The sequence below is a fragment of the Teleopsis dalmanni genome, chromosome 2 (assembly GCF_002237135.1).
Source record: "Teleopsis dalmanni isolate 2A chromosome 2, ASM223713v2, whole genome shotgun sequence".
In the NCBI taxonomy this organism is placed as follows: Eukaryota; Metazoa; Arthropoda; class Insecta; order Diptera; family Diopsidae; genus Teleopsis; species Teleopsis dalmanni.
Window position 1 is genome coordinate 84,981,871 of NC_051847.1, and position 11,833 is coordinate 84,993,703.

Genomic DNA, 11,833 nt, shown 5'->3' on the forward strand with positions numbered 1-11,833 from the left:
TTGTCATATGTTCTCGGGCTAGTGTTGTAAAACGTAAAAAAAATTTGGTTGTAAAAAAGTGTTGATAAAAGCATTATGCGCATAGAAACATTGAGTGTTTGCAATTTAGCAATAAGTTTCTTGTTGTCATTCTTTGATAAGTGATAGACTTAGGCAGTGTGCGACTTCGAGTAAATTTATAAATTTATAAATAAATTTATAAATAAATAAATTTGAAAACCATTTACCAATAATAATAAATAAGTGCAATAAATAAATAAAGAAATATTTACATAAGTGCAGTGCAAAAAAATCCCTATAAAATTTCTTACTTTACCTCAATTTACTCGAACTCGCACTCGGCCTTAATGTGTTTTAATAATATAATAAAAAATGTATACATTTATAAATTCATTATACATTAAACACTTTTCCATGCCTTAGTTTTGCAATGAATTTAATAAGGTATTAAAAATAATACAAGAAGCCTTAATCAGTGTACATACTAATAAGGCGTTTACACTAGCCTCAACTGACTGATTTGGTTTAAACATCTGAAATGAGAAGAAAATGATTGATTTCTGTATACAAAATCTTATATATGTAATTAAGATCCATACTCGCTCAATTGATCTCATTTTGCATAAATGAAATCCAACGAAATCCAACGGCATTTTAAAAGTTTGAGAAAGCTGTTTTTGACAAATTTACAAAAAAATATTAATAAGTTTTTGGTAGTTGCATTTCCTTGAAAACTAAGGACGTGTGCGAGTTAGGCTAAGTTGATGCTAAACCAAATGGGAGATTTTTTTGGATTTTTTACACTGCACACATTTGGCCATTTATCAACACGTATCGACACATCACTACATTATCGGCACAACTTAGAATTTCCCACATTTAGAACGCAACTTAGCCTAACTCGCAGACGACCTAAACACCTCTTTCTGGAACTTTGATTTAAACTTTGAAGTATTTAATTAAGGACGTGTGCGAGTTAGGCTAAGTTGATGCTAAGCCAAATGGGACTTTTTATGGGATTTTTTGCACTGCACACATTTAGCCATTTATCAACACGTATCGACATATCACTACATTATCGGCATAACTTAGAATTTTCCTTATTTAGAACGCAACTTAGCCTAACTCGCACACAACCTAAAGCTAAAAAAAAGTTTTCAGTTTATATTGTAAGATTTGAAGATATATTTTAACTTCATCTAACATTTTTTTGACATAGGCCAAAAATCAAATCAACAGGCATGTTAAAAATATCAGCTGTTTGAAATGAGAACATAAATAAATAAATAACGAATGTAAACACTTTCAAATGACTGATTTGAAATGAGTTAAAATAAAATCTTTTAAAAACAAAATTTTTTTAAATGGTTTATTATTTAAATACTTATCAATTAGCCCGTAAAAAAACAATATTATTATTATATAAGTTTAATATATTTATTGAAATATAAGCTTTTTTAACTTTGTGATTTGAGTTTTTCAAGCTGTTTTACTTAGCAATATAAAAAGTAATTTGTCAAACAATATATTATTTATCTACTATAAAGCCATAATTATTTTCACAAAAATTAAATTTTATTTTATTAATTCATATGAAGCCTCTAGAGACATATTAATATGTTATCATATAGGCAAACTATACACAATATATTTTTTGTCTATATTATAATTTCTATAATGTTTCAATTAAATATATTTTGTGAGCCACTCACTAGCAGCCTATAGTAACTTTTTAAGTATATATTTTATTTTTGCATTATTTTTAATTTATGTTTTTTAAATTATCACTCCGTAAAATTTACTAATTAAAGGTTTTTGTTAAATATATATTTTTTTAATTTCATATAAACTAAAATTTCATTAGCACGTTTAGTTAGTAGTAATTGTATAGTTTCGTTCTTCAATCCTTTTGGAAAATGTATTTTCACTTTTGAGGTTTGACCGAAAGTGCTCTCTATTATACCAATTTCACCAGTTGATAATTCAACATTTTTTCCCACATAATAATCTCGGTTCCCCTCTTTCTTAAACAAATTCTGAACGATAACTTGATTATCCCCTGAAACGCGTTGTATCGAACCTTGCTTAACTTTTCGTTTAAATATTTTGAATTTAGGCAACTCTTCTGAAATATAGTTTTTAGATAATGTATGCCACTCTATTTCACCCCAAAATGCTAAACGACAGGAGTTACTTTGAATATCCATATCCAATTTGGACGCAATAATTGTGGCATTCGTTCTGGCTATAATTGGTTTCTCAAATTCCAAAAGAACAAAAACTGTTTGATTACAATTTTGTGTTGTGTCGGAAGCTTCCAACTGTTCTATATATTCATATTCATTGTTTATATTAAATTTTTGTTCATCGCTATTCTCGTCAACATTGTGGAACAGTGTTATGTTAGCCATTACAGTGTCGTGACCAACAGTGCAGTGCAGTTTACTTTTTGATTTAATATCGTACTTAAAATATTCAATACGATTTAATCGAATACAAATTGCATAAAGCGAATGTAAATAGCCTGGTTTTGTTATAATGCCACGTTCCAACAATTTAGAGTTAAATTGCGTTACACAAACTCCTACGCGATCACCCATTTCCGCAACTGATACTGACTGTCGAAACATTTGTATGGACTTGACTTTTCGCTGCTCTGAAATTGATGGGATTTCCACCACATCTTCAACTTTAATTGTACCTTGCATTATTGTACCAGTACATATTGTACCCTGACCCTTTATTGAAAAGCAGTGGTCAACATAGAGAACCAGCGGACTAGTTATATCACGTTTTGGCACATGTATATGTGATTTAATACCACAGATAAGTTCCTAAAATGCATTGTATGTGTGTAGATGAAATAAGAAGTCTACATATATAAAGTTACCTCTATATTTATCATATTTTGAGCAGACACATTAAATATAGGCACATTGATTCCTAGTGACGTATTGTTAAGAGCCTTTTGTAGTTTCTTATTAAGTTTTATTAGCAACTCATTTCTTGTTGCCTCCTCCAATAAGTCAATTTTATTGACAACCACTATAACTTTCTTCTTCAATAATCCGGCAATGACAATGCATTCAGCTGTTTGTGTTTGTATGCCTTTTTGTGCATCAATTACCAACAGCATCAGATCGATTATTTGAGCACCTGATTGTTAACAAAAACACAGTTTTAATTTATTATAAATTTATCAATATTATTTAAATATTAATGGAAAAAACTCATACCTTATTTATAGCACAAAGTAAACGTACATACCTACCACCAATAATAGTTCGAACTAAGCTCGCATGACCAGGACAATCCACAAAAGTTAGTTGTAGTTTTTTTAAATCACACATTTCTGCAATTAAATGGTCCGGCGGTTCTTCTATGACAAGTGCACTGAATCCTAAGTCAAGTGTTATGCCCCGGTCTTTGGATTGTGGATTTTTGTCAAATGCTGCTGTGCTAGCAATTGAACTGAGCACACGAGCCAATGTTGTTTTACCGGAGTCAACATGCCCTAATAAACCAATATTAACATTCAATGACATTCCTACAGCTTTTTAAATACGTTTAAAAACATAACCATAATGTATCATAATTTCAATTTTTTCAAACATCTGTTTGGCGCTGCCACTTATTTTAATTACTGCTGTCAAACATTATTCATATCAACGTACATGACAGCTTACATGATTGTAATATTCTGTTTTGTGAACAATTAATTTACATCACAAACTTCAGCTTACATTTTAATCATTATCTTGTAATTAGTAGTTTTTAAAAATGATACATTAATATATATTCTTTATTTTGTTATCAAATATTATACATGAAAATAAGAACTATATATTTTAGAGAAATTATGTACTTAAATAATCTATACGCATTAAACTGACAGGTGTGTGTTGACAGAAATTGATCTATCCATCAGAGATTTGCAGCAAATAGCTGAGTATCATATCATACACACAGTCATATGACGAATGGTCACGGCAATTTTGCACTCTTTTTCGACATGATTAAAAGACATATTATGCAGAGATTTATATTTCTACTTTTACTACTATTTTGATATATTTTTTATGCCTAAATGTAATTCTATGCTTATATATCCATACAAAAGTATTCGTATTTACTTCTTATAGTCACAAACTCTAACTTTTATTACTGAGCAATATTATTTTAGACACCGTTAAAAAATCCTTTCTCTCATTCTCAATTTTTTAATTTACATTGAAAAGAACAACAATTTCAAAATCGACGTGATTATGACTTTCTATCTGGCATGGCCCTTTGATACCAATATTTAACAATACGACTTTTAGTTAGTTGGTTAAGGAGCGCTATCTCTGAGCTTCAAATTTGACTGGGCATGTGTTCGATTGCCGGTACTTGCAGTCTCAAACAATTATTTACGAATAATTAAATGCAAGAATTATTTCCAAGACCTCTGATGATGCATATTTGTCAATAATTGAAATAGCTGTATGGTCAGCCAAAAATTTAACTAATTAAAATAATATTATATAAAAGATTTTTTCACATTGTGGCTTTCGATGCTTTCAACCTACCGAAAAAAACAAACTCCGTGCAATACGTTAAATTATAAATTATATGGATGGTCTACTAATATTTTTTTTACATGTGGCAACATCTATAAAACTGCTGTCAAATTGCACATACTGACCCCGCATTTTGCAGGAAGATTTTTACAATAAACTCAAACTTTTATTGTTTTATATATTTTAATTACTGTGAATGTAAATTTAAGTTCATATATTTTATTAAAAAAACTAGAAGCTATTTACTCAATATGACGAGGTATGTAAACGATATTTTTTTTATTCATTTTAACCTGTAATGTGTTTTATGTATGATATACAGAGCAAGTATCGAATTGGGCGACGTAACCCCACACAATATTAAACAACTAAAAAAACTTAATACGGTAGTCTTCCCGGTATCATACAATGACAAATTTTATGTTGATGTATTAGAAGCAGGAGAACTTGCAAAGCTAGCATATTATAACGATATAGTTGTGGGTGCAGTTTGTTGCCGCATAGATACCTCGGAAAATCAACGCCGTTTATATATAATGACGCTTGGCTGTTTGTCACCTTACAGAAGATTAGGCATTGGCACTGTTATGTTCCAACATATATTAAATTTCGTAGAAACTGATGGAAATTTTGATAGCATATTTCTGTATGTACTCGTAATTGAATTTAAACATATAACTTAACATTTTAATTAATTACAGGCACGTTCAAATAAACAACGATGGGGCGATATCTTTTTATAAAAAATTTGGTTTTGAAATTGTTGAAACTAAAGAACATTATTATAAGCGAATAGAACCGGCAGATGCACATGTCTTACAAAAATCTCTACGTAAAAATCCTAACAACAGTGTTCATACAAATGGCCATCTGGACAAAAAAGAAAAGAAGGCTTGAAAGGTTAACTACATTAATTATTAATACATACATAATTTTCTACACAACATAACAACTGTAAACATTGTGTCATTTTAAATTTTTATTTTTTAAACCCTTAAAATTGCATAAATAAATACAATGAAATTGTTAACTATTAAAATTGATAAGCAATTATTTATGAAGCAAATGAAAGTAACACCAATAAAGCAGTAACGTTTAGAATATGTATTGATTATGAAAAGGGGAACCATATAGTAAGGATTACAATAGGAAATAAAGCAGAAAAAATTAAACAGATAGAATGGTTTAATATTCGTTATTCATTCATTACACATCATATTTTATATACAATTAATATATAGATAGAGTAATTCACAGATATATATATAGATGCGTTCAAAATAAGTAACTTACATATCGAATTTAATCGTGAATTTAAATTTATTTAATTATATGGTACATTCAAAGAGTTAGACGCATTAAATATTTTAAAAGAGATTTATTTAAAAGTTGATATTAATTAAATATACATAAATTTATCGTATTTTGATAATATAAATAATTTTTATTTTCAAGCTAATTGGTCAAAATTTTTTTTTTATTATTGTTAAAAAATAAAAATTGTGAAAAAGAAAAATTACAATTTAATTTTACAATAATTTTTTTTTAATTTTTGATCAATTCTGCAAAAAAAAACTTTATTTTTAATTTACTTAAACTTAATATAACCGTGTTTACTTTTTAGTTATAACAAACTATTATTTACTATTTAAAAATTTAAAGAATTTTTTAAATTTTGTTTTATTTAAATTATTTATAATTTTACATATTCCACATTCTTAGGAGATTCATGATTTTTCATGTTATTAGTTATGGTATTTTCTTGGAATTGAAGTTGAATTAATATGATGACATAATTTGTAATACCATGTAAAACCTTAAAAGAAACAAAAATAGTAGCATTGTACTATATATATATATATATATATATATATTATAAGACAATTTATTTTATGATAAAATTCACAATTCGTATGTATAAATCAGAATATTAAATACATTACAAACATATTACGACGTGCACAATAGATCAAACTGGTCGCAGTGCATAGGGGCCTTAGCCTAACCCGAAAACCCCAAATACCATTAACCTTATTACGGTCGTGTGCGAATTTCCTAGGAATTTTTTGCACTACACTTATGTAAATATTTATTTATATATTGCACTTATTTATAATTTTCGTTTAAAAGTTTTCAAATTTATTTATTAAACAACTTTCACAATTTTCACAAGGTAACACCTAATTTACCTGATTTTTGTTTAATTTACCCTATTCAAAATTCTGGTAAATATCAACATTCGCTCTTTTACCGACAAAATTTACTATTTCCTTCAATTTACTATCACTTTACTCGCACACGGCCTACATATTCAAGAAGCGGTCTTGAAAATAGGAACTAATTTTAATTATAATTTACTAAACGTAAATTCTTAATGAAATTCAGTTTGCATGTTAGCCGGTGTACACCTTTGCAAAAGAGCACTGTAAGAAAAATATATGTGATTAGTTTTATAATAGGATTACGATTTCTAGAGTCTACCAATTTGATTACGCATTCTAATAGACTCAGCTAATTAGATATACTCTTTTAATATGCTGTATACTTATATAGCTATAATTGAGTTGTTATCATTTTACATGAGAGATAACTAAAGACTAATAATAACCTGCTGATGAAGTACCTTTTGGGAGTGCAAACACTAACTTAAGCCATTTCTTTGAACCCGACCCATTGATGTGTCTAGGTTTCTCCGCCTTGATCTTGGTTGTTATCTTCTAAGATACCACCCAATCACTTTTCCTAATCACTTCCTAACCCACGTGCACATCTATGTAATTCCTTTCACGTTATCTGCTTTAGACAGACCTTTACTAGCTACAATAACTAGTAATAACAACTATTTTTGTTGGTTTTTACTTAAATTTTTCTAACTTTAAAGCTCGATATCTTGAAAACTAAGCTATATTGACGTATTTTAAAGTTGTTTATAGTTATCTTGCTAAAATTTGTTCTCAATTCAGCAGAATCGTGCTAGTTTTATTATATCAAACGTACGTTTGTCTAGTTTTATTTAGGAATATGATCAAAATGTAGAATGAAAGGAAATAATCTAGATATGTATATTTGTTAAATAATGATCACATATGCGATCCGTTTTCTGAAATGAAAAAGTTGCTTGTTAATGTATAACTTGGGTTCCTAGTAATATGTGGAATGAATGGTAGTAATTTATATATATGTAATATATATATTTGTTTCATTATTTACACATGTAAGTCATAAGTTTTCTCAAATCACAACCTCTCTTGCCTAATTTTCCTTAGGAAGCTAAGTAATATATAGAATGAAAGGTTATAATTTATGTATGTTTGGTAAATAATAAAAATATATACGTGATTAGTTTCTAGAATGAAGAGCTTACTTGTGAATATACCTTAAAGTCTGAGTATTATGTGAAATACATGATAGTAATTTATATACATACATTTGTTTAATTTAAAAATATATATGTTTCCTCCAATAAAGAGCTCACTTGTGTAATATACCATGGGGTTTAAGTATTATGTAGAGTAACTAACAGTAATTTATATATGTATATTTGTTAAATAATAAAAATTTATATCAGATAAGTTTTCTTCTTGTCTAAGATGCTTTGGGGTTTGAGTAATATGTGAAACGGATGATAGTATTTTTTTTATACATATTTGTTTAATAATTATAGCATATAAGTGGTTCATATATATCTCAAATGGAAATTTCATTTGTCTAATTTTACTTGGGGGTCTGAGTAATATATACAATGAGTAGTGATAATAGGTGTACATTTGTTTAATAATAAACACATACGAAGAATGCATTAGTCTAATATATCTAAGTATCTCAGAGAAATGATTCTAGAAAATAAAATTAATTTGTGAAGTAGATATTCAGGTAGTATATGAGGATTATAAATAATTGGCTTTTCAACGTATATATATTAAAGACGTACCATATAAATAACATTTAAATTGCAACGTATCGTACTTCCAATGTACAGTTTATAGTTATTGTGTGTTTTCCAGTGTAGAAACCATTCCTGATCATCGGTTTGTCGGATCATCAAAATGTGCAAACATTTTTTTTGCTATAAAACAGTAATAAGTGCTATAACGTATCTAGTGATCTGAAATGTGAACTAACCTCCTCCTCAGTCAAGTAACCATAAATAGCTGTCATAACGAGTTTATAGAAGTGGGGTAAGAGAAGAAGTATAACGAACGTATATTCAGTAGTCTTTGTTGTTGCAGTTGAAGCCTTCTGACATAATAGAAACAATAGACTTGTTAATATGCTAAAATCGTGGAAAATGCCTGCTGCAGAAACATAACCGAAAACATTATTTATGTTTATAATCAACTCTGTATACTTCCTGCAGTATAATTTTAAATTTGTTATAACTGACTTTTGATTCTGTGTTCCAGAACTGTTACTTGTTTGTTGTGCTAAGTGTGAAATGAGGCGATAACGTAAACGAAGCAAATCCATTTTGGCAATGTGTATAAACCCCACACTTCCGGTTGCAACTGTTATGCTGGTGTAAGTAGCACCTATTAGAAAAGTGGTTGGTATTCCGCAGTAGCAACCCGATAAATTAAAGACATAACTCAATGATACAATGCTGAAATATATAAAAATTGCAATTGTTGTTGGAGCATACTTTCGCATTGTTTTCTGATAGTTCCATTTAATGAACGGATAGTCGATCTGTAGACTTCTATCTAAGTGTTCGAACTCAGACATAAGCTGTATTAAGTTACGCTTTTGTGCATCGATCATTAATGTCGCTTCGATGTATGTAATTAAATTGGCCAAACATTCAAAAGTCAAGATGAACTTTGTTACAGGTGTTAGTCGACCAAACATCGCCTGGGCACTATCCTTATCGTTTAGTTTTAATGCAAAACCTCCCACAAATCCAACTATTAATATCACTCGAACTATGTATGTATAAATAATAGACGACAAATCAATGACCAGTTTTCCGTCTTTTTGTTTGAAACTTACACAGCCGGTGTAATAGAGCACTTTATACAGCAATTTGAAGCAGTCATAGATTGTGCGAGGCTCTTCATTTAATATTTTAAACATGTTTCAATTCAACTAGAAATAAGTGACTAACTAACTGCCTTAATAAAGTGGTCATATTTATTGTATACCTAATTGTTTCATAGACTAATCTATTAAATCTTTTAATTGACTTCATTCCATGTATTCCCATCTGATACGCAGTAGTTATTATCTTTATATCTAATTAATTAACTCTAAATTTCCAAATATTTAGCTTTTTATTTACTAGTATAGAAAATAATGGATTGAATTCACGTGAGCAAAGTCTAGACACAGACCTAAATGTAATACAATGGTATTGTTAAGGATGCTATCGACGAAATTGATTATATTGTGCTATATCTATATAAGGGGAAATGCGAGTATGCTGAATTATAAATAGGGTACAAATCGTAGTTATTGAGCGGGATGGACAGAAGCTTTTTCGTGTTGTGGGTGGGGTATAGTGAAAAAACGAAATAAGGATAAAAAAGGCACTCAAGGAGTTGATGATTTTTCAAAATCTTAATCTTTTAAATGCATACGAAACGTTTTCAAACAAAAATGTGAAAGTAATTAAAGACATAGTCTTTAAAAAGATCACTCTTCCTAAGCAAATTTGAAAACCAAACAGAATACTGAATGAAAATATGCACAGTATTCGTTTTTTAAGAATATTTATAGTCAAAGACGAATTTATACAAATTTGGAGGATTAGAATTACGCGCTTTTTGATAAAAATGTATATTGGTGTGATTGTGATAAATTATGAATACGAAAGCATGCTAACATTTTCGACACCAGTAAAAAGTTATATACATTTATTATATAAATTAATTTTCATTTTATAAAACGAAAAGAAACACTCCTAATTGGGATTGAACGTTTTTTAAGATTGAATAATGGAATTCAAGTAATCTAGCAGCTCTGTGATAGACTAATGTAAAATTATTGCGGAAGTGTACGAATATGAAAATAGTGATATTTTATGAAAAATTAATAATTATTATATTATTGTCAATAATTTTGAACTTACTGGTCTTTCAGAACTAACAGATCTAACTATCTTGATATATGCGAGCATATCACAATCGTCATTTCTTCTCAGAAACTTTTCCACACTCTAGATAAACATATAGCCAAGATTACTTTGATTTATTTTGCAATCTTGTCGGCTCCTTAACTGATATCGCAATTATAATCTATAAGTGTTCCATTATTTTAGGTTAAGTTAAACCGGCGATCCCGAGGGATCCACTTAGGCCAATAGACCCATTATACGGTAACTATAATTAAATAACCCAAGTATTAGAACCCTTCAAAGTTTTTGGCAAAACTTATAATGCTTTCCCTCGGTGGCATAGTGCGTAGCCAATAGCACTACCATACACCTGGGTGTGAGTTCGATTTCCACTTGTAGCTTGGTGGATGGGTGAAAAAAATATACCACAGGAGATGCCTAGCCTCAAAATAAACCATAAAAAGTAAAAAAAGGAGGCATCCTAGGTTTGCTCAGGGGATAATAATGGGCATTGGTCCCCCTTTAAGTTTATCCGAAGAATCGCCATGAAAGTGATGGACCAAGGTCGAAGTTGTTAGGCATATATGTATATGTTGATGCAGTTCTGTAGCAATAACAGAAACATTCCTTAGTATAATAGATATTTATGTGCAGTATCGTTTATGCCTTTGTATACTATATCCTTTTAATGCATATATTGACTCATTTGAATCATATGATCAATCTATCAGTACATACCAGAGAACTGCAACGAGTCAAAATTTTAACACTTAGAGTACACACATAAAAAACCAAGTATACCTTCTATACTATATGTTTTTAATGCACATATTGATTCGTATGAATTCGTATGAATGTGATTAACTTATCAGTACATACCAGAGAACTACAACGAGTTAAAATTTTAACACTCAGAGCATTCGCCACAGAAATGATAAGAGTTTGAATATAGGAATCAGGTGGAGTTAAATATACGAAAGGAAATAGAGCCAATGATTCGAGTGTTGATTACTCAATGCATTCTCTGGTACATAAAAGTCAATAAAAATTAAGAAAATACAATTATGCATGTTTTATAAAGTATTTATTAACTATATAGGTATATACATTTATTTACATTTGTGGTGCAAGTTTACATACATTTTTTTAATTTTTAAATATTCTAAAAAGATAAAAGTTTGTTTTTAAGAAAAAAAATAAAACGAAAGCATCAATATTTTTTAAA

The 11,833-nt window shown here is 29.1% G+C and overlaps 3 protein-coding genes across 4 annotated transcripts; 1 reads left to right on the forward strand and 2 right to left on the reverse strand.

The window, feature by feature from the left end:
* Window positions 1-1,797: 1,797 nt before the first annotated feature.
* Window positions 1,798-3,675, reverse strand: LOC119684751 (selenocysteine-specific elongation factor). Of its 2 annotated transcripts, none has more exons than XM_038098862.1 (3): window positions 3,272-3,675; window positions 2,891-3,156; window positions 1,798-2,834 (listed from the first exon to the last, which is right to left on the reverse strand). In XM_038098862.1, the coding sequence occupies exons 1-3, from the start codon at window positions 3,543-3,545 to the stop codon at window positions 1,806-1,808; spliced, it is 1,569 nt and encodes a 522-aa protein (XP_037954790.1). In that variant the 5' UTR covers window positions 3,546-3,675; the 3' UTR covers window positions 1,798-1,805. The 2 variants fall into 2 exon arrangements, with proteins under 2 accessions (XP_037954790.1, XP_037954791.1); XM_038098863.1 differs by having other exon boundaries at window positions 3,268-3,357.
* Window positions 3,676-4,657: 982 nt separating this feature from the next.
* On the forward strand, window positions 4,658-5,589 carry LOC119680478 (probable N-acetyltransferase san). Its single transcript, XM_038093300.1, has 3 exons — window positions 4,658-4,818; window positions 4,882-5,205; window positions 5,261-5,589. Exons 1-3 carry the CDS (start codon window positions 4,811-4,813, stop codon window positions 5,454-5,456), a joined length of 528 nt encoding a protein of 175 aa, XP_037949228.1. The 5' UTR covers window positions 4,658-4,810; the 3' UTR covers window positions 5,457-5,589.
* A 663-nt stretch (window positions 5,590-6,252) lies between these two features.
* LOC119674958 (putative gustatory receptor 47b) lies at window positions 6,253-9,629 on the reverse strand. Its single transcript, XM_038086114.1, has 3 exons — window positions 8,682-9,629; window positions 8,491-8,625; window positions 6,253-6,375 (listed from the first exon to the last, which is right to left on the reverse strand). Exons 1-3 carry the CDS (start codon window positions 9,627-9,629, stop codon window positions 6,253-6,255), a joined length of 1,206 nt encoding a protein of 401 aa, XP_037942042.1.
* Between the last annotated feature and the right edge of the window lie 2,204 nt (window positions 9,630-11,833).